Here is a 22,966-nt window from a genome sequence, read left to right on the forward strand (position 1 = left end):
ATGTTATCGCCTCCTTTGTCGCCCCCTACTGGCCACACGTTCAACTGCAGCAGGACATTTGACAGCCAGCTCCGATGGCTCCAAACGGAGCTCTGCGCCTTCGGCTGCCCGCAGATGACCCAGCCGAAACACCAGTCGCCCTGTCGCTCCTGTGAACGGCCCCTGTATCCATGTCTCCGTGCGGTAAGTCTGCTCGGCCCGGCAGTTTACTCTCTCTCTCAGCGGGGCCACATTTCGCGGAAAGCCGTCGCTGCTTTCTTGTTGCTCCGCTAACGCCACGGCGGCTCCGGGCACGCGCTCGTCACCCGAGATGCAGCGCCCGGCGGAGGGCAGATCGCACTGTTGTGTCTGCTCTCTGTTGCACGCCTTTAAGGTGGGAGGTCCCTGTTCTGCAAATGTTCCATGACGCGCAGATGGGGGGTTTGCAAGGGGTTCTCACGTCCATGCAGAGACCCCCTTCCTCCTCCCCAGGCTTTCCCCCAGCACATGACTGCTGCTGATCCCCAAAACAAACAGCGAGCTGTCAGGATGCTGTGCAGAGAGAGCTGCTGCAGGATGTCAGAGCTGGTCTGCATGCAGGGAGGGTACAAAAAAAAAAAGACATGTGAGCTCAGGATGTTTGATTCTAGGATGCTTTATATAAAACTCTGGCATTAAATTGTTGGAGAATTAAATGTGATGTTATATCATTGAGCAAGTTAGATTTTGTTAGCTTAATAAAGTCACATTAAGCCTTAGCTAAACTAATCACTAAAAGAGCCCTATGTGCGGTTTTAGGGAATAATCAAAACTGATCCCAAAAGACTGATGCTAAATTAACATCTGTGTTTACTTTCAGAAACTTGGTTACGTTCATTTTAACACAACAAAAACAAACAAGTTGGAAACAACTCCTGTTGTGTTTCTTACTTGTTTTATTGGGATTTTATCTGACGGACCAACACAACAAAGTAGCACATAAGTGTGAAGTTCCAGGCTATTTTCAGCATTTTGGCCAAATAACAATCTGAAAAGTGTGGCATGCTTTTATTTTTAGATTCATACTTTGTAGGACTGCCTTTTCTTGCAGTTAGAGCTAAAAAGCTATTTGCCGTATGTCCCTACGAGCGTTGTATACTTATAGCTTACAGGTTTTGACTATTATCTTCAGCCAAATAAATATGGATATTAATCTCACGGTCAGATTTAGTTCTGGGCTTTTATTTAGCTATTCCAGGACATGGAAAAGCTTTGATATAATTTTTTTCCCCTTATACTTTTCTCAGTATTTTCAATCCACCTTTCTAGTATTTCTGACCAGATTCTTTCTATGATAGCATGACGCTGCCACCACTAAGTTTTTGTTTTTGGGATATGAGCCAAACGGTTTAATTTTGGTCTCATCTGACCAAACTAGCTTTTTCCATGAAGGTGTACAAATTATTTGTATCCCGTTTACAGATTCTTCCACCTGAGCTGTGGTTCTGTGCAGTTCCCCCAGAGTAATTGAATAACATAAAAAAATAGTGAAAGAGTTTCAGGAGTAAGAGATTTGAAATATATATTTAAATAAAACGGCAATTTTTTTTTAAAAGGCTGTTTCTTTTTCCCGACTTGTCACAAACTGATTAACGTTTTCCTTGAAGCCACACTGAAAGGAAATCAGATCAAGGATATTCAAATGAGTGCATTAAGCATCGATTCCTCCGTGTATCTCAGTATGATTAACACTCTGTAGAACACACTGGCAAATTTCCAGCATCTCAGTCTTGACAGCATTTAAAGCCCTGCTTAATTTCGTCCCTTTTTTATTATTATTATGTCTTTTTTTACCCTCCTTTGATTTTATGCCAAAGGTGACTCTCTGAGTGGCACAAATGGGATGGCTATCAGAGCTCTAATTACACGTTATTACACAGCTAACGTCCTTTTTCTTTTTCCTTTCTTTGGCCGCTCGTTTCTTCTCGTCTTTGTGCTGCTGCAGTCTGTGGTAGTAATTATACATGTAGACAGGAACGGGGGAAACTGTTTCAGATGTTGGTGCGGTTGTCATGGAAACATTTTCAGGTACATCTGTTAACGACTGCGCGCACGGAGAGCGTACGTGCTCCTTCGAGGACAGTGGGTGGGGGGGTAACAAGACGGCCGATGATGATGATTTCTGAATGAACGGTGACAAAAAAACCCCACCAAACAAAACAAGAGTTGGTTTTTAGGTGTCATGGTTCCCCTTGTTGCTGTTTGCTCCTTGTCAGGGGTATCTCTCTCATATGACCACCTACTACCAGCGAGCCAGGGAGGAAAACCTCATTCCTTCCATTCATAAATATTCCACCCCCAACTCTTCCTCCTCCTCCTCCCATCCATTTTAGCACTAAGATCATGTCAGGCCCGCTTGTAGTCAGGTGGCATTCGATCACATGCAGATCTGTGGTAGATCTGAGCCAGTCAGCACTGAGCAGAGCTGCAGATAGTGGAAAAACGCCAAGCGGTTTGTGCGTGTGTGTGTGTGTGTGTGGAACATCCTGGGGGACAGACCATTATATTTATAGAGACGAGCGACTTGACCTTCACTGCACGTTGAGTATCAGCCATTTTAGTGCCACTCCTCTAGACACTGAATACGGCATAATGGATCTGAGCTGCAGTGCAGTTCATTAGCTTCCGTCTCATCTTTTGGCTTGTTTCAGAGGCTCCAGCTAATAATAGCTCGCCGCAACTCCATACTGTGCGGGGACTGTCGATACCCAAGTTTACGGATTCACTTTTCTCTTTTGTGCTGCTACGTACAGCAGCGCTGTGCGGCAGAGGAAACGACAGTCTGAGTGGAACCTGTGAAATTATGTTCAGCCAAGTCATGACACATATGGAAGCCCAGAGCTGTTGTTCTGTTGTGTAATCTTAAGAGTTAAAAAAAACAAAAAAAACAAAAACAAAAGAAAGTCTGAAATAGTGATCCACAGAGGTGGCCAGTTGTTCTCACCTACTAATAGCTCAGAGGGAAACTAAGAAGCTGAATATAATTTGTCGTTGAATGCCAAACCCTGATTTAGCCCCAAATGGAAACACGTGGCACTTTCTAAGAAGTTAAGGAGAGCAGGGGAAGTCTTGTTTCTATTATGCAAATTAGACTTTTTTGAAGTTTACATTGTGCTGTGATGTTATTCCGTTCATCGAAAACATACCTGGAGTGTTGCTTTAATTCTATTACGCATAGTTTGAGAAATGTGTTCATTCGGAGGTGCCTAAAGTCTTGCTCGTACAAAGCTCCGCCCATTTGCTCAAAGCTCCGCCTTGGAGTTTCAGTCTCCAGCTGAGCTCAGCTCCTCCAGACTAGCGGCCGCAGACACCTGGTGAAACTGCGCGTCTGCTGAGCCGGTCGTATGAACCACTTCTCAGTCCAACTCGCCGCGATGCTGATGGTAAATGGCATCGTGGAGCAGCATCGTCATGGTGACGTGCTGAAGTGTCAGAAGTAGTAGCAGCTTCTTAAAGCGACAGAGGCCAAATTAACAAGGAATCAGATGTGGTGAAGTCAAATTGTTTTCATTTATACAGGATTTTGATAACAACTGAAAGTGATGTAGTTACTTGTTTGTGCTACAAAATGGCATCATGTGATTGGAAATTACATAATAACCTACTTTCAAAGAAGTGGAGCATTACAGCGAAAGTAAAGTAAATCTGTTGGCCATTTCTTTGGCACTCAGACAATTATTGTGACTTTCACACTGCCAGACCGGACACAGGCAGAGCAGAAAACAGGACTTAGTCATTTTAGGTGGATGGCCATATTGTAACAGGGTTCCAGTTGTTCCACAACATTTTCATTTCACATGATTGATTAATGGTAAAAGCTCAGTGAGACGTTCAAGGCCTGTAGGATTCTTTTCACACCCTCAGCTTTTTTGCTGACCTTCTGCTGTGTTCCTTGGCCTTCATGTTGATGTTTGCTCACTAATGTTCTCTCCCAAACCTTGAAGGCCTTCACAGAACAGATGAGATTAACAAACAGTCACTGTCCAACACTCAGTTGGACATTACTCTCCAATTAAGTGAATGATGTCAGTAAAGGGGTACTCGGTGCTGAATACAACAAATCCATGCTGGACTTTTTTTTTTAATCTGCAAAAAGTTTTGAAAACAATTTTTTTCCCCACTTCGCAATTATTTACTTTTATTGGTAAATCGCTTCAACAAAGTAGGTTGAAATTTTGTGTTTATGACATGAAAAAAAAATGTAAAAATGAAGAGAATAAACAATGTCATAAGGACTTATGTTCCTTTATGTGAAGAGCATTTTAAAATAAAAGCCGATGAGGTAGTTTTAATGATGATCTGTTTTGTAAAGTGAACAGGAAATACCTCAATTATGTGAAAAATATTTAATTTATATTTTCAGATGTGGTTTGTTCCTTCTCTTATTTATGGATCACCAAATTACCTGATCAGGAAGCAACACAATCTTTTCAGTGACTAAATTAACTAACTAAATAGCTCATAGGGGTTTAACTGGACTTTTTTTTTATTTAAATTTTGACAAAAACTGAATTATCAGTATCATTTGTACATTGGAAACATGTGGCAACCCACTTCTAATCCAGGCATACAGTTTATATAATATAATGTACAAATTGCGCCTGGAGGAAGTCTTCACTAATGCATAGGCTGTGTCACATTCAACCCACAGATCATATTCACCGGATTGGGCTTCGCAGCTGCACATAATCGACAGCATTGTCCCAGTGTTCGCCGAGTTAATGACACCCTCATCACGACTCTCTCCATTCACAAAGCGAATCCTGTCGTGACGGGAGGAACTGGCTCTGAGCAGGCTGTGGGTGTCGGAGCGCGCAGAACAAGCATCGGTTCCTGCAGCAGCCTAACATCCAGCCGCGTGCCGCCTTTTCATTCAGCGCCTGAATGCGCTCACGGTGTAGGAAGTGTACATTCAGAAGCATGTGATTAGAGTTTTTCAGAGGCACTTCTGCCTTTCTCCCATCTCCACGGCATAAGCTGGTGTGTTCCAGTGGGAGACGGGACGATAGGAGTGTGTGAATGCACCTGAATGACCAGAATGCAAGAAACTAAGACAATAATCTGAATGAGCAGAAGAGATCGATCGGGCTTTTCTTTACCAGTGTCATTTTTCTATGAAACCTGATCTGCCAACTCAGATTTTTTTCCCCCTTCTTTGCTCTATAACTATATGTTATTTAAAAAAATTACAAGACTAACCTGATTTATGTATCAAAACATACAGCTGTAGCCAGATATTTACACGTATTCTGAGAAAAAAAAGACATGCTCCTATTTTCTTTCTTCCCATCAGATATTAGGTAGGTCTCAATCTATTCAATTTTTGGTTAGTATTGTCAAAATAATTTCTAAATTCCAGAATAATGAGAGATCATTTTATCTTTTAGCATTTTCTTCACATGCTAAAAGATTATAATTATAATCTTTTATAATTATAATTTTTCATATATAAAGATTACCGTGCCTTTTATTCATTTTGAGAAAGCCCAGATGACGATATCATGGCACCATAAGCTTCTGACAATCTAGTCTGAGTTAAAAGAAGACACACCTGAGGATGTATTTCAAGGCAACACCTCAAACATGCTGCTTCCTTCAGTGACATCAGGGAAGAATGACAAATAAATCAACCCCAGATCAAAAGCGTTTTGTAAACTGGCAGGAGAGTGCCACTATGCATAAACAGTGAAAATAAGTCCTGAGCTGAAATCCCACTCAGCAAGGAAGAACCCATATCTCCAAAAGCAAAAGAAGAAAGTAAAATTAACACAATCACCTTGTAAGTTTGAAAATGTCATCATACGTGGGGGGTGGCAGCTCCATGGTGAGTGTTTTGCTGCAGGAGGGACTGGTGCACTTCACAAAACAGGAGGCGTCGTCAAGAAAGAACCTGGTGAACAAAATGCTTGACCAAGTCAAATAGTTTTAAGTCAAGTTTATTCTGACAAGAATAAAACATAATACAGTAACTAATTATGAATGAACATTACATTTAGCCAACATCGAAATCATCAAGCAAATAGGCATCAAATATACATATCAAATAATGTTCCAGTTATTATGAATCATAAACACAGGTGGATGTTTAGCCTTGATTTAAATAAACTCAGTGCTATTCAGCTGTTTTGTAGTTTTCTAGAAGTTTCAGGGTTTTCCCCAGTGTATTATAAGCCTGGCGGGCCACCAGTCTTTACTTGTGCCCCCACCAGGCTTAGCATTTTAAGTTGTTTTTTTAATGTTTGCATTCTTTTTAAGACTTTATAGTTGGTGTTCAGATATTAATCTTTCAATAAAACATGATTATCAAGTGATATTTTCAAATTTCCTGTCAATTTAAGCATTTAGCTCAAAAACACAACGAGCCGCTGGATGAATGACTGACCTAACACCCAACCACCGGGCTTAGCAGGTTTTCTGGGGGAAACCTTGAGTTTGTTCCAAATAGTTTGAAACACAGTTATACCAAAAACTATGGAACTGCATGTGAGCTTATGAATTTGAACAAAGTTGAAAAAAGTCTCCTTCTTACCTAAAACTGGGACGGTTATGCATGTTGTATCCAGGGTATGCGAACATTAAGTTTCAACTGTAGATTTCTAATTTAATCTCAACTCTCTTTTGGTTTAAATGCAGTTAAAGGACCAAAAAGCTGGGCGGGTTTTCAGTTTTGATGCATTCGGCAAACTGCCGTTTGAGTCGCCAATAATCAATCGGAGCTTATCAGAGGGAAATTGGTACATCTCTGTTGAGTAGATGAAGTTGATGTTTGGCTCTTCGGATCATGACAGCCAGCTCCTCGCTTTGTGTGTGTAGAGTGAGGCAGCTGCTGCTCTGCTTTTCAAATGCACAGAGAAAGAGAGATGGAGAGACAGAGGAGAGGGGAGGGCAGTGGAGGGAGGAAAAGCGTCCTTAAACGTGGGCTGTTGTGTAATCCCTCCCAGGGCCCCTTTGCTATTTTTGTGCCTGGGTCCGCACGTCACGGATGGGTATTTTCTCTGGTGACTTGCTCGCATCAATAGATCTTCTAATGTACACCCAGTCGGCCAGCGGCTTCACAGCTGATGGGACTATTCCTCGCTAATTTCTTTTGTTGTTATTCCCACCCGGACATGAGCAGGACAGGGGGACGGACCGGGCAGCATGAGGAATGTCACATATGACTGTCAACATGGGACGGGGGACTGTTCAAATGTCAGGTTTGTATGAGGATTATATTTGATCTGTGAATGTCAGCTGCTGTAGGAGCCAAGTTTCCCCCCCACCTACCAACCACCACAACACTGTGTGCTTTATGTCATTGTCATCGTAGAGAGAAAGAGAGAGAGAGCTGTTGATTCATTCTTCATGCTTTGCTGCCGCGGGTTGCACCGCAGAGGGTTGTGTTTTTTTTACCGTCCAGCTCGTTTTCATCTCCTTATGGTATTTATGGATTGGTTGTCAGCGTGGGTCCTCACGCCCGTTCCCTTTAATGGCCAACTTAGCCTCTAATGATGTAATGCGGCGGCATAACGATGCTCTCCGCGAGCCAGCGTTTGGTTGCTCGTTGTTCTGTCTCCCTTGTGTGGAAGGAAGTCGGGAGATGTGCCCCCACCTTCTTAAACCCACTCCCCCCCCAAAGGATCCGTAGAGATCACGTCTCCATCCATGTGAACATACTGTACCGCCATATCGGCCCACGTTCATCCTGAAATACACCTACAGCCACCCACCTGCCTCCTGTTGTTCCACGTCATTGCTGCTGTGTCACATATTTTGGGAAAGGTGCACGCTCGTTGTCCGGACTGTGAGGAATTTTGTAAGGGGGGAGCGAAAAAAGTCAGACTTTCTCAGTGAGAGTTTGGATGTGTCAGCCCCCTCATCCTTGCTTTCAAAGGTATGCATTGTTTGTGAGGGTCTTATCTCGTTGTCACTCTGCACCCATATTTCCCTTCCCTCATCTCCTGGCTCACAGAGGATGGAAACTAACCAATGAGGTCACCTTGAAAGGGAGCTCCCTACCAGGCCTCTGAGTGTTGTTGTCCCCCCCACTCCCTCCACCCTCCACTACCCCCTTTAGTTTACCTTATCTATAAACCTCCCTACTGAATCACAGACCATTCTGTCAAGCCTCTGGCTCCATCTTTTCCTGTTCTTCACTGTAGTCTGCAGAAGCCGGGAGTTTATTTGAAAGCAGGAGCTACGGAATCACAAAGTAGATGCTTTTTAAAAATTTTTGTCAGGTAGCAGAAGGTCCTCCTCTCGACCGCTTTCAAGCGTCTCGGGGCATCTCAAGAGTCACCTTGGATTCCCATCCTCTGGCTCGTGCTTGAGCAGTGCGCGTTGAGCTAACAAAGAGAAAGAGGAGAGCCAGAGCAAGAGAGCGAGAGAGTCGGAGGATGTCCTAATTAAGGGGAACTCAGAGGGTTTGAACCAGATAATCTTACATAACCTCGTTCGGGAGGACACTGCGTTTGATACTGAGAAGATGGAAATGACGTGTCCTCAGATACCCGTCCTCTAGACGTGAGGCGAAGATGTGGCGGAGGAGGCGGCTCGGTTAAACCACGGCGTCAGGAGTGTTTGCATACAGTTCAGCATGCGGTCCTGTGCAGCCCAGCGTGGAGGTGATGACTCTGTCGGCTCAGACAGGTGTATGGATTTCAGTCCAGTAGGAGGAAACGGGAATACCTTTGCACGTGTAACTCAATTTAGAGCATCAAAAAGATATTTTAGTGTAGGCATTTAAGTCAAAAACTGAAACACATGTTTACACACAGTTATTTTTTGATGATGATGATGGCTTGCAAATTATATTCAAGTCCTTGGAAAATGTTTATATTACGCAAGATCTGTTGAAATGCATAATTGTTGGCCGATTGAAAAGTATGTCCATGTAACCAATACTTGGTTGTGGCTCCTTTTGCATAAATTCCTGCATCAATGTGGTGTGGAATAGAAAGCCTGGGTTGCTTTATGAGAGGTCATCAGCTCATCTGATGCTTCTCTTGCTCTTTACAATAATCTATAGATTCTCTCAGTGTTTAGGTCAGGCTACTTTCCTAGCTAATCCACCGCAATGATATCATGAAAGTAGGTACTTGGGGAAGTGTGGTCAGTTACCAAGTCCTTATGGAAAATGAAATCAGTATCTTCAGATTCTGATCTTCATAAAGGTTTCAGCGGATGAAAATACAAAGTACTCTAAACTTTCCAGTTTTCCAGCACTGACTCTAGACTTGATGAAACACAGTGGTACAATAGCAGCAAATTGCGTGGCTCCCCAAATCGTCACTTGACCGTGGAAACTTCTCTCTGGACGTCAGGCAAAGTGGATTCTGTGCCTCTCCACTCTTCTTGCAGACTCTGGGACCTTGATTTCCAAATAAAATGCAAACTTTGTTTTCATTTAAAGAGAGGATTTTGGAGACTAACCAGTTCTTTTTCTCACTAGACCATGTAAGATATTTCTGATGTTGTCTCTGGTTCAGAAATATCTTAACTCCAGGAAAGCTACTGTTGTAGTGTGCAGTGTCTTTTGAAGCACCAATTTAAAGCTACAGTTCACATTTTGTGAATGGGATTTACTTCATCGTCCTCTCCAGGCTTTCTTTTTTCGCCTTGACCTTTTTCAACCAAACTCTTTTTTTTTCACTCAGTGGTCCATTAAAATGCTTGAATCAGCACTTTGTGAGGAGCCAGCCTTCTTAGCTACCTTTTGTGGCTTAAACATTTAGTGGACTGGCAGCTAACTTAAATGACTAAACTAAATCATTCATTGATATCCTAACCTACTTATTTGCTGGAATGTATTGGCAAACATTTCTCATTCATCACATCACATGGGCATTTTTCCCACCGCTAAGGTAACGCCTGGTGGTTTTGGCCTTGCAGAACAATTAGACATAAGATTTACAGAAATTTTCTTCTATCAAAATTGTGTTTCGCTAAAATAGAATTACCATGCTAAATGTACTTATGCCCACTAGTACAGGAGGCGCTATACGTTGTTTCTTGAGATCTTCATGTAAAAAGTCAACAAGCTAAATAAAATACAAAACACATAAAATATACAAGTGCTATGATGAGAGAGTAACTTTAGCTCCTCACCTCATTGGCTGCAGAACGAGTCCTGTTTGAAAAATCCTAAGCAAGTAAAGTAACTTACAACAAAGACTCTCAATGAGATTAATAAAAATATTAGATAATTAGCCTAAAAAAAGACCAGCTGCTTCAAACTATTTTATTATCAAAAATGCATAATAGCTTTATTTTAAAATGTCAAATCACTTTCTTATTCACTTAAGTAAATACTTTGGAAACAAATCAGTGAAAAGCTTTGCAGCCTGTTGTGAATATTGTCTGTCCTAAAGTAAATGCAACAATTGAATGAATGTATCTCAGTATAAAATAAATTCATATACTGTACTTTTTATCCAGCACTCATGTATTGCATGATGTTTTCATGCTTTGAGATAAAGACGTTAATTTTTAAATTGGCTCACTCAGATACACACACACACACACACACGCACACACACACACTCTCATATTCTTCAAACATAAATTTATTTATGCTTCTTACTACGTTTATGGTTCTTAACACAAAGCTGATATCCATTATTTATGGTTTTAGGACATTTGGGCCATCTGCCAGGACTTACACAAGGAACGTTTGGAAAGAAACAAATTTTTTCCATTCCTCCAGACTTTGAGGTTACTTTACACTTAACACTCCAGTTTTATGTAGGAAAGTTTAGACATCCTTAAATAAGTCTCTGTTTATCCTATTTTTCTGTTTCCGACATTTTATCAGCTTTATTTGCTACATGCTTGAATTGTGATGTCTGTAGTTTGGGTTTTTAATCCTGTTTTCTTTCTTTGTTCTTCCAGGTGACTCCTCCCTGCTACTCACATATAAGTTAATATCACTAAGGTCACGCAACACATACCGTCCTTGAAAATTGATCACAAGTGAACTCATTGGATTCATGGAGTCACTCGACGCTACTGCAGGGGTGAAGGGCGCCGCCGAGGGACAGGAAAAAAAGATTGGACAGAAAAAAGGCACATCAGAAGCTGCCCTGAGACCTTCCGTCAAATTGGAAAGCAAAGGGTGGCATCAAGACTTAGAAGAAGTTCAGAGCAGAGGCACGTGTGGTTTTAGTGAAATGTCTGACTCAGGGAAATCTCCGAAATTTGAAGATCAGTTCTCACAAGCTCAGTCCACAAGCCATCCAGACTATGAGGTGTCTTCATATCCACTGCAGCCTACAAAGCCCTTCTCTGTTGGGAGACAAAAAGCTTCAGCACTGTCGCCAGGACCTGGGAGTCAAAGGAAATCGCCCGCTTCAGCCGAAGTTCAACAACAGTGCTCCCATTCAGGGATGGACCTGCTGTCAGAAGTGACGGCTAAGGTGGAGCAGAAACCACAAAAGCCAGGAAAGTATGTCTGCGACTACTGTGGCAGGGCATGTGCCAAACCCAGCGTTCTTAAGAAACATATTCGCTCACACACCGGCGAACGGCCCTACCCATGTGTTCCCTGTGGGTTCTCCTTCAAAACCAAGAGTAACCTGTACAAACACAGAAAGTCCCATGCTCACTCAGTAAAAGCTGGAACGGTGCCATTATCAGAGCTTGGGCCTTACAATGCCAACATGGAGCAGGGGTCTGTTGAAGGGGAAGGAGAGTTATTCTCTGATGCTGAGCAAAGCACGGACACGGACGAGGACACTCTTAATGACCCACTGCTGCTGTTGGACTCTCCAATGGAGGGATCAGATAACACTGCTGTAAAAGTGCTAAATCTCATTGCTCAGAAAAAGGGAGCCACGTCAATGTCAGGTCAGGATGGTTCCTCCAAACCCCAAGAAATCAATGCGTCTCCCGTCACAGCCGAGGCCAGCCGTGCAATCCATTCTTCCACTATCAAGCAGAGGCTCGCGCTTCGGCTGTCAGAAAAGAGAAGTGGCGACTCGGAGCAAAATCTGTCCCTTCCAAGTCAATCCAGCAAGGGCAGCACGGACTCGGGCTACTTCTCGCGCTCCGAGAGTTCAGAACATCAGACTGGTCCTCCAAACACTAACGCAAAGTCCTACCAAGAAATCATGTTTGGGAAGTGTTATCGGCCAAGCCCTAAGCAGACGTCGTCTTATGAGTCTGGGGAACTTTCTGAGAAAGGCTCTGAGAAAGGTGTGTCCCGTGTTTTCACTCAAGAAAAAGATGCAGTCGAGTCAATCAAAATAAACACCAAATCGTTTTTAAAGGAGGAGCTAAAAGAGTCGCAGTTAGACGCCGGCTGTGACATGGGGCCTCTGATCCGAAGCAACTCGATGCCAACATCCTCAGCCGTTAGTCTGCCTATGCCACAAGCCCTTCGAGGCAGCCACTCATTTGATGAAAGGGCAAGCACAGGGGGCATGAGGAGACTAAAACGTCAAGGTGCCATCGAGCTGTCTGGGCACGATGGTCACACCGAAGCTGACAGTCATGCAAAAATTTGTGAGGCTTCTCCCTCTGGGTTGGACATGGAAAGCTACACCTCTTTGGGACTTGGTACAACTCAGCAGAAACATGCAATGGAACTGGCGACACGAAAGCGTCGCAAAGAGAAGAGGGAGGAAGAGGACTTGGTAGGGCAATATGAGAGCCATCATAAGCAGTGTGAGGAACTGTTTGATTCAAGCAAAGACTACGATATAAAACAAGCTGCAATGGGAATAATGGCTTTAGGTAGGGGACACTTGGACAGGGGTGACATGGACATATCAATGAATCCTGACATATCAGGCCGAAAAAACCTGGGGAATGTAATTTCAGTTATCCAACACACAAACTCAATAAACAGGCCTCAAACGGATCTGTCAGAGTCTTTCAAATATTATAGTCAACGACTGGAAACCATGTCGTCATTACAAGCAATGGAGGCCATTGAATCGTTTGAAATGGAACATGACAACAGATTAAGCCAGTCAGTTCAGTTGGGGCCCAAACTTGTGCGACAGACAAATATACAAGTCCCAGAAATCAGGGTCACAGTGGAGCCTGACAGTCCAGAAAAAGCTTCGGAAGTATCAGTGAAGGAGCCAGAGAAGCACGTTGAGGAGTTTCAGTGGCCTCAAAGAAGCGAAACTTTAGCACAATTCCCTCCAGAAAAGCTCCCTCCAAAAAAGAAACGGCTTCGCCTGGCTGAAATTGAGCACTCCTCTGGTGAATCAAGCTTTGAGTCCGCTTGCACTAGTCTGTCGCGCAGCCCGAGCCAGGACAGCAACTTATCCTATAGCTCCACATTTTCCTTTGACAGAGAGGAGAGCTTAAAATCAGCCTCTCCAGCCAGGCAAGATGAATTTGGCAAATCTCTGGAGCTTTTAGCTGTGCCAGGGTGTGGGCACTCCCTCTCTGTGCTCAGCCAGCGTCAGCAGCATGAAATGAGACGCTCCTCCTCAGAGCAGGCGCCATGCAACTTGCACAAGGAGTTCCCAGAGGTTCGCAGCATATCATTTGACTATGGCAGCCTCTCTCCAACCTCCAAAGTTAGACACGTGGACATCAACGTTGTAAAGGAAAGAAGGAGGGGAAACTTGGTGCGACAGGAGTCGCTGAATATGGATACTGAAGTTACACAAGTCCCTTCACAAGTGTTTCCAAAGTACCTCGGCAGCACCTCCCCTCCATTTGTGGCAGGCACTGTCCTGTCACAGACTTTGCCAATATTTTCTGTTGGGAACACATTTCCCCAGCTGCCCAATCCCAGCCTAGTTGTTCCTGTTAGAATTCAGACACATGTGCCGTCCTTTGGCAGTATCACATACACGTCTTTATCACAGATCTTTGACAATCAGTATGACAGTATTAGCTCCACAACATCCAAACGCCAACTGCAGAGTCAAACTGCACGCTTATCTGGAAATCTCGATTCTCACAATGTGTACTCAAAGCAGCAGCCCACAGCTGATAGCCTCAGTGTTGAGGCCCTGGATTTGTCATCAGCTAAGCTAAAGACAGGCATCCCTCTGTCTCTGACCTCCAGAACTATATCAACTACTAATGCCTCGAGTGGGGGAGCAAACAAGCGGATGCTTTCCCCCGCCAGCAGCTTGGACCTATTCATGGAGGTGAAGCAGCAAAAGCGAGTCAAGGAGGAGAGGATGTTTGGGCAAATCGTCGAGGAGCTGAGCGCCGTGGAGTTGGGGAAATGCCATATGAGTGAAGAGACGGGGCGCAGGTCAGAGATGCAGGTCGCACTGACACATGTTACGGGTGATGCAAGCAGGACTTCATTTATTGCACATCAAACAGTGACTGAGCCCGCTGAATCTGAGAGCGCTATGGAGAGTAGCTCCCTGGAAACAAGCTCGCCCCCTTATGCCATCATATCAGGCAGCAAAGCAAAGGAACGCATGCAGATGGATGTTGTGGCACATCTGGGCACCAGTCAAGACATCCTGATCTCAGGCACAGAGCATTCAAGACTCTTATCTCAATTTCCGAGCCTTCGCACGACAACGGGCGTGAGCTGGTGTTACCTCAACTACACAAAGCCGAGTTGCTCGCAGGGCGATGCCCCCTTCACCTCCGTGTACGCCACATGGTGTGTGAGCTCCCACAATCCCAACCCCCTGGAAGTGAGTACCAGCATTGCTCTGGCTCTGCTACGGTCCAGACAGAGAGGAGACAAGGTTATATACTCCGTAGCTGCAATGTGCCAGCCTGGCACGGGGAAACTAGTTTCATCCCTCATCCTCTGGAGACAGACCATGGAACAGGTGAGTAAATGATCCCATCTGTTTGAAGACTGAAAGAGAGAGAGAGAGAGAAAAAAAAACTAAATCATGGGTTACCTGGGGGAAAATGTGCTTTTTATAGAGTATGTAATTGGTTTTGCTGATTTCTTCTGTTTGTATAATGATTAGATAAATTAGCACCTCAGACTGTGCTGATAGCTTTTCATCTCCACAAGAGATTACAGTTTGAAATGCATGAGGTTTGAAGGACAATTTTATCTACAAACTCGTGATGTACACTTGCATCATTTGGCAGAAGGTTCTGGAGAGATTTGTTTAGATTAATCTCTTGCTCTTCTTTCGTATTTGGAAGACATACATTTATATTTTTGAAAAATTATGAGATATTAGCTCCTAAGCTGTAAAACAAAGTGCTCATCTTCTGTTCTCTGTACTTGAGTTTACTTTAGAGGGGTAAGTCAGTATCTTTTTTTTTCAAAGTAAGGTTAATTTAAAATGTTTAAAACAGTTAATATCTAACCTGTGGTAGATTTAGGTTAGGGTTTTACAAATTGTATTTTCTGTCTGACATAAAAGTATTATAGTGGTTTAACTGAAAGCTATTTTATTGATTTTTACACTTTATTGATTATATTTGGTAGTAACTGCAACTGAAAACACAGGATGATCATTGCTGGTTCAATGCTCCTCCTAGCTCTTTTTCCCATATAATTAGCACTGCCTGCAACCTGCATTTCCCATGTAAATAACATCTGTTTCAGTGTAAATTGTCCAATGTAAGCTTTGGAGTTCATAAAATATTATTTCTGGATAAACCAGTATGATGTGGTAGGGATAGGAGTACCTGAAAGATGATATAAGTCGGCTTTGGTTTTGGCCCCACTTGAACTGCCGCTTAGCTTCAGCTTTCAAGCCGCAATTTCAGCTTACCTATTTATGCTAACTAAGTCAGTTCACAGACACTTGCTTCTGCCTGCATATCAAAATGGTATGAAAAGTCACGTAATTTAAAGGAGTGTTTCCCTTTTTAATATTGTACACGCCTCTTTGATGGCTCTGGAGGCGTGCACCACTATCACCAGCTGCTTTGCGAGCAAGGCACAGAAAAAAGCTAGTAAAGCAACACAGGAGTGGAGCATACAGTATACTTGTACAACAAAGCCAAGGTTGAGAGAGTTGGGGAGTAATCTTTGCACTCTAGTTTGAATGCTCGCTAATGACATTCATATTTGGAAGACAGTTCAGAATTGGAGCCCTCATTCTCGTTTGTAATTGGAGAAATTGTGCCAGACGCAAAGTTTCACCATATCTGCTTTTTTCTTTATTTGCTAAACGAAGACCTCAAGTGAGCACTCTAATGCATAAAAGATATTGACTGCTTACTCATTTTACCAGAACCTCACTTTAAAAATCCCTGACAATCCCTTCAAAGAACTTTGATGGCAGAAAACCGTAGGTTGCCTGCAGTGGGTTTTTCCCAGCCTGCAGCATAATACATGTTTGCAAAACATGCCGTGTAACACTATGTGTGACACTTAATATCGGCCGCGTCAGATTACAGTCGATTCTTTGGCCGCATCCAATGGGTGTTAACGCAGTGTGTGTTCGTCTGATTCAGCTGCAGAGGAAACCGGAGTCCAAAGAGGTGGACATCACCTACGGGAAGAAGGTGAAAGACATCAGCTGCAGAGCCAAAACAACCAAGGAGGAATGGAAAGAGAGGGAGGCCTCCGCAAACCCGGCAGTGCCAACACGAATTAAGATCTTCGAGGGAGGGTCAGTCAGCACACAAGTCAAGTTCTTGTAACACTTCTCAATGTCATTTGTGCTACAGTTATTTTTAGGTATACTAACTTCATGCACCAGCAACCTATGCCGTCTTTCCTCTTCAAAACTAAAAATACCAATGCTGTGTTTCATGTCCGTTTAAGGTACAAGTCCAATGAAGACTACGTGTACGTCAGAGGTCGAGGTCGGGGGAAATACATTTGTGAGGAGTGTGGCATTCGCTGCAAGAAGCCAAGCATGCTCAAGAAGCACATCCGGACCCACACAGATGTGCGACCCTACATCTGCAGGGTTTGCAACTTTGCCTTCAAAACCAAAGGTGGGTACTAATAATTATGGAGGGAATTGTAAGACCTACAGCGGTAGTCAGAGAAGAATCCTCTATATTTGAAATGAAAGAAACTTACTAAATATAACTATGCAAGAGTGAAACATATAGTTTGCAACATTGGCAAACATTGTGTAGTTTGTGTTGTGGTTAGAGATATGACTACATTGTTGAAAATCAACAGGTGAATACATTTAGTTATGTGACAGACCAAAATAAAGTTCCACATTAAGGAAAATCTTACATGTTTTTAAAACAATGTGGATAAAAATCTGTAAAGTGTGACTAGGACTTGCAATCAGTCCCCTAAATAATATCCAGTCCAACAAAATGTCTTTAGATGTAATGTAACTAAACAGGAGTATGAGGAGCGACAATCCTGTCATAAACCTGGAGAGAAATTTAAAGTAAAGTTTGGCCATAAAACGATCTCACAGAGCTTGGTTGAATCCACAGCTGCAAACAAGCCAAGACAGCTTGTCCACCTAAATGGACAGGCTGGTCAAGGAGAGCATTAATAGAAAAGCAACAAGCAGGCCTATTGTATCTCTAGACTGGCTGTGGAGATTATATCTCAGGTGGGAGAATAGTTTCCATCATCCACTCCACATATCTGGCTTTTGTGAAGTGGCAATATGAAAGCAATTATTGAAATAAAACCATAGGAAAGTCCAGCTCACAGTTCGCCAGAAAACATGTAGAGGAGAGATGATATCAAATCAGATTTTTTTTTGCTGTTATGGACAAGCAATATTTGGCAGAAAAAAATATATCTGTGGATATGCATATCTTCTTGAAAGCATCTACACTGTGGAACATGCTAGTGTCTGCAGAATACAGTTTTGAAGCTTTACATCAGACAGAACAGGTAAGCTGGTTAGAGACTCGCTTTGTCTATCAGGACAATTGTTTATATCAATTCATGCTGGAATGACTCACAGTTCAGACCTAAATCCAATAGAAAACTTGAATGTTTCCATTCAGAGATGCTGTCTATTCAGTCTGACTGAGCTTGGGATATTTTACAAATGTTGGTGTTGATGTGCAACGTTAGTAGACTCGCATCCCTGAGGATTTGTAGCTGTAACTGCAGCAAAAGGTGGTTCTACAAAGTAACAGAGGGCTGAATACAAATGAATGCCACACAATAAGACTCTTGAAAGCTCTGCACTACTGTGCTACTGAAAGATCTTAGTAAAAATGTTGAAATTTGTCATTGTAACACAACAAAGTATTAGAAAACGTTCACTTAGTTTGAATGAGACATTTTAATTGTTTCATCACTCTGCATTGTAGTTAGCATTTTCTCTCAGAAAGCAAAACTCAAGTGTTTGTCTTGTATAACAGGAAACCTGACTAAACATATGAAGTCAAAGGCGCACATGAAGAAATGTCTTGAACTGGGAGTTTCAGTGACAATGGATGAGACAGACATACAAGAACATGGTAAGATCCTAAGTTGTAACAATGCTGGATTTTTTTTGTTTGTTTGTTTGTTTGTTTTTGTGGTGTGATGCAATAAATGCTACTAAACTAATAAATGTGTCTTTTAAAGCAGACAATATCCAACTAGAATCCAAGACAGATGTGGCAGCAACCACCAAGCATCAGTTCTCAGATGCTGAGGACTCCGATGGAATGGACGAGGAGGCCGACGAAATAGATGAAGAGGATGAAGAGGATGATGAGTACGAGGGGGACTCCACCCCAAAGCTGCTTTCAAGAAGTACGAGTCCTCAGTCGTGCGGAGTGACCTCAGTGTCCGTTACCGTCAGCTCTGCCATCCACGGCTGCTCGCTGGCTGCTCTGCCCGGAACAGACGTTCATCAGCAATCCTCTGGCAAGCGCTCGAGCGCGGATAATCGTTTCGCCCTGCCAACAGAACCGAGGGAGAAATCTGTGGATGAAGACTCTCTGAGCATGCTGCCACTGGACCAGACCAGTCTCCTTTTCGACCCGTACTCTTCTTATCTGCTGTCTCCTGGCTGGGAATCTCCTATCAGGGAACCTTCTCCCTCACGGCTACGGTATCCGTCCCCAAGGCGGGAGCTGTCCCCACGGGGGCGGTCTTCACCGAGGTGGGACTCCTCGCCACTCAGGCCTGGGTCACCCATCTTCAAATCCATCCAACACCCCTGCCCAGTCTCGTTGGAGCGACCAATGTCTCCTGGGACGGACATACCTGGAAAGCGAGAATCGTCCGTGAGGGGCAGGCAGAGGGTTGTGCTGAGGGCGGTGTCGCCGCGCAGAGGTTCACACCAACATAAAGGTGGCTGTGATAAAACCAGACACCAGGCAAAGATGGAGATGGCTCAGCAACAACAGGCTTTTGAAATGGTAATACTTTGTTAATCTGTTACCGTCCCCTACATTCACAATTTGTCACAACAACCACAGACTTTCATGCATCTTCTCTGGGGGGATTATACCATAGACCAAAGTAGTGAGATTTATGGTGGAAGGAAAATGACACAGGGGACTGGATGACAGTGCAACAGCACTTCTGCCTTGCCACAAGAGGGTCCTGAGTTTTACGTGTATGGGTTCAATAGATTACTCCATAAAAACATGACTCCTAGGTTGTAGCAATGGTGGTAGGAGTTCAGTGCTACACAAGTACAGGCCATTTACCATTTTACCATTTGTGTGTTGGTTCATGGTTGTTGCTCTGTGATGGACTGGTGAACTTCCCATGGTGTTCCCCATCTGTCGCATAATGACTGCTGGTGAGTGTCTCCAGCAGTCACTGGGAGAGTCTCTTTGAGGGTCTGACTACCAGTTTTGTAGATAGATATATATGTTTCTCCCTATTCTTTGCAAATAGCTAAAGATCAGACAAATTGAATGAACTGCGTCTATGAATATCAATTTTCACATTGTGGCAAGGATTCTCAGTTGAGTTTGTGTCAAGACAGTCTAACATTTGAACATGCCTTAATCTAAACCCGGGTTTAAGCTTCTCCACAAATTTCTCTTCAACCTGTCTGCTGTGTTATTTGGTCACTAATGTTTGTTCACTAATGTTGTCTAACCTCTGAGGCCTTCACAGAACAGCTGGATTTATTTGTAAAGGAAATATGCTCTACTTTGTGTTGGTCTATTCTGCAAAATATCAACAAAAAAACAATGTTTTCTAGTGTGAGTGTGATAGAATGTGAAAAACTTGGATTGTGAATGCCCTGTAAGCTACAATATAACTCATTTTGAATTGATCTTGAAGTGTTAAAAAACCCATGAATGTTCTCTAAATACTTTATTACGATGGCCCTTCATGATGTTGTGGCAACGTTTCAATCCCGACCCAAACGGTGCCCAGACAATCCATCATGAGAGTTTCAATTGAAACATTTTTTTCCAGCTAAATAACTTGCATTCCTTCATGTTTTCTAACTAATATATGTTCGCATGCTGGCGATGGACTTGCCGCTAACTCTTGCCAATAATATCGTTCCAGGATCAAAGGAGCGGTGGCTTGGCTCCCGCTCAGCCGCCCGGTGCTGCCAGTTCTCATCACCAGAACGTCCTCAGCCACCTCCCTCTTCACTCCCAGCAGCAGCTACGCTCTTTGCTCCCCGTCGTTCCTGTCGGAGGGCTCCAGATGTTGCACTCCCCGGCTTCGCCCAGCGCCGACATTGTCGGCCCCTCCCCGGCGTCCAGCCCCCGGAGCTGCAGCAGCAGCAGGGAGGGATCCGTGCACGGGCCCGAGACAGGAGGAGACAACATCGATGGCCGCCAGGGGAAAAATCCCGAGCTCCCAGCTGGGGAGAGCAGACAGGAAGAGAGCGTCCAGACCTGCCTGAAAGCCATTGCCTCGCTGAAGATTACTATAGAAGATCCTCATTAAAACCTTCGATTTATTCCCGCCCCTGTTACACCTGCAACCATCCTCATCCCTTTAACCAACTTGTCTTTACCCTGTTAGAGGCAATATAATGACATTTCCCCTGGTCTCGCATGATCAAACTCCACAGAGATTCTGTGCGGGATGTTTTGCAAAAAGTGGGGGAAGAATCATTATTGGGTGCAGTTGCAATATGGAAAGATATTATGATAATATGCCTTTTTTTTGTCCGAGATCGTAGTTTGCGCACAATTGCACAACAATTACATTTATGGGTCCTGTACAAATGTCCTTGACATATACTATTACTTAGATGCATACAAGCAGTGTATTTTGCAGTGTGTACTTTGAGCATAGACTGTCGTTTCTGTTAATCATATCAAGGTGTGATGCAGTAGTGCTGTAACTAAAGACTATTTAAAAGGGGAAACGTATGTGTACTATGAAACAGTCTGACCAAATTTTAACTAGACGCTTCTTGTGCAGTTCTGTGCTTCTGAGCAAGCAGCAAGGGGGTATGTGCCTTTTCTTTCTTTTTCCGCTTTTCTTCGTTTTTGGATTTGTAACTGAGAAAAGACGACGGTCTACGAACTCTCTCCGAGAACAAGCTGCACTTTCTGGCAAAGGCTTTGTGGGTTTTTTTTTTTTTTTGACAGATGGATTTATGTGACGCAATCTTAAACAAATGTTACTTATGTTGCATTTTTCTTAATGTCGTGGTTTTTATCTTGTTACAAAAAAAATGCATGGGATTTGCTATTGCACAACCATAGAGGAATTAATTATGTAATTATGAATACTGTAAGATGTATTTATATATTAGAACGTAAGCACTTATTGATACTGGTAAACATTTGACTACTATTTATATGGTATATCTGTATTTATGCAGCAGTTATGCAGTGAGCCACTCCGGCGTTGCTTTTGATCTCATGACGTTGCTTTGGCTGACCTTGTTTTCTTCGCTTATGCAGATGATCATGAGTGTTTAATGAGTTTTAAAGATGCACTTTCATCCTTTTATTTTTTGTTTTTGGGTTCGATGATGAAGCTGCTGTTGAGTCAGGTGGAGGGCGAAGGAAAGAAGAGAGTAAAAATGTCCCATTTCCTTGTGGTTGTTGAAACATTCCTCGTTGTTTTTTTTTTTTTTTATTTGGCGTCTCTCATTGTGTGAAGCGTTTTGCACACAAATCCAAGGGGCTACGGTGGTCGGTCGATGCTGAACTGTTTCACATTTTCATGTCACACCCGGACAAGTCCGCACCATTTGCTGCAGGTTAATACTAAAGTAACAATGTCAACACCCTGACTATTAGCGCTTCAACTGAAGTCCGCAAGTAGCCACTCATTCTAAAGCATTACTACTTCTCTGTATATGTATATATGTGTATTTTTATGATTTAAACTATTTTTGCAGTGTTGTATTCTGAGAACTTTTTATGTGGATATCTATCTCTTTCAGAGGTAAAACATCTGCAGAGGTTTCATGAGGGAGATTTGAAAAAAAAAATAGCACAGTGTTTTGTCTTTTTAAAGAAATGCATTTACATCTTGAAGCGTGGCTATCGGTTTGAGACTGGATTCAAACATTTGAAGCTAAAAAGCAACCTTCGTTCAGTCATGTTTACATAGAAAATTTAAAAGGTGCACTGCTTTAAATTTGTGTTCTCCTCCATGGAGATGAGTGGCGCTTTTTTTTTTTTTTTTTTTTTTTGAAATGCTTTAATACGTGAAGGGAAAGTGAAGTCTGCTTTGGCACACCGTATGTATTCAGATTCTGTTGCTTTTTCGATGTGTATTCATATTCACCGAAATGCATTGTGCCTCTCATGTCAATGGCAATTCCCTGTAAAACATATAGTGGATGAATCATTTTTACCTCTAAGCTGAGATTTTTTTTTTCTTTCTTTCTTTCTTTCTTTGAGGAGAAAACCTCAGTAGCCAATCTGTTATTTAGCTATTCGCGTCAAAAATCTGGTTAGTCTGGACGGAGTGCCTCTTTTGTGCTATGAGGAATTTATTGTTTGGTGCTCTACTTTTTCAGATTAAAATTTAAAACTGTTTTAAAAGGACATCCTTTTAATCACGGCTCTGTGTTGTGGCTTATTTCTTTTTGATTATTCTCAACGGCCTCCATCCCTCTGCTCTCGTAGCTCGACGTGGATTAAATGAGATTCCACTGGAGAAAGGCTTTCACAAGAAATCACTCAGATTTTATCTTTAGGGTGGGGGAAGACTGAGAGGCTGAACCCTTTGTGCTGACATCTA

The 22,966-nt window shown here is 43.0% G+C and overlaps 1 protein-coding gene across 3 annotated transcripts; it reads left to right on the plus strand.

Moving 5' to 3' along the window:
• On the plus strand, nucleotides 1–22,781 carry hivep2b (HIVEP zinc finger 2b). 3 transcript variants are annotated; one of them, XM_016676290.1, is made up of 7 exons: nucleotides 1–183; nucleotides 10,888–14,762; nucleotides 16,360–16,517; nucleotides 16,673–16,848; nucleotides 18,205–18,303; nucleotides 18,413–19,194; nucleotides 20,312–22,781. In XM_016676290.1, exons 2-7 carry the CDS (start codon nucleotides 10,986–10,988, stop codon nucleotides 20,699–20,701), a joined length of 5,382 nt encoding a protein of 1,793 aa, XP_016531776.1. In that variant the 5' UTR covers nucleotides 1–183; nucleotides 10,888–10,985; the 3' UTR covers nucleotides 20,702–22,781. The 3 variants fall into 3 exon arrangements, with proteins under 3 accessions (XP_016531776.1, XP_016531775.1, XP_007561894.1); XM_016676289.1 differs by lacking the exon at nucleotides 1–183 and adding an exon at nucleotides 6,340–7,214; XM_007561832.2 differs by lacking the exon at nucleotides 1–183 and adding an exon at nucleotides 6,340–7,214 and having other exon boundaries at nucleotides 18,416–19,194.
• Nucleotides 22,782–22,966: the final 185 nt, after the last annotated feature.

Source organism: Poecilia formosa, unplaced genomic scaffold (assembly GCF_000485575.1).
Source record: "Poecilia formosa unplaced genomic scaffold, Poecilia_formosa-5.1.2 Scaffold131, whole genome shotgun sequence".
NCBI lineage: Eukaryota > Metazoa > Chordata > Actinopteri > Cyprinodontiformes > Poeciliidae > Poecilia > Poecilia formosa.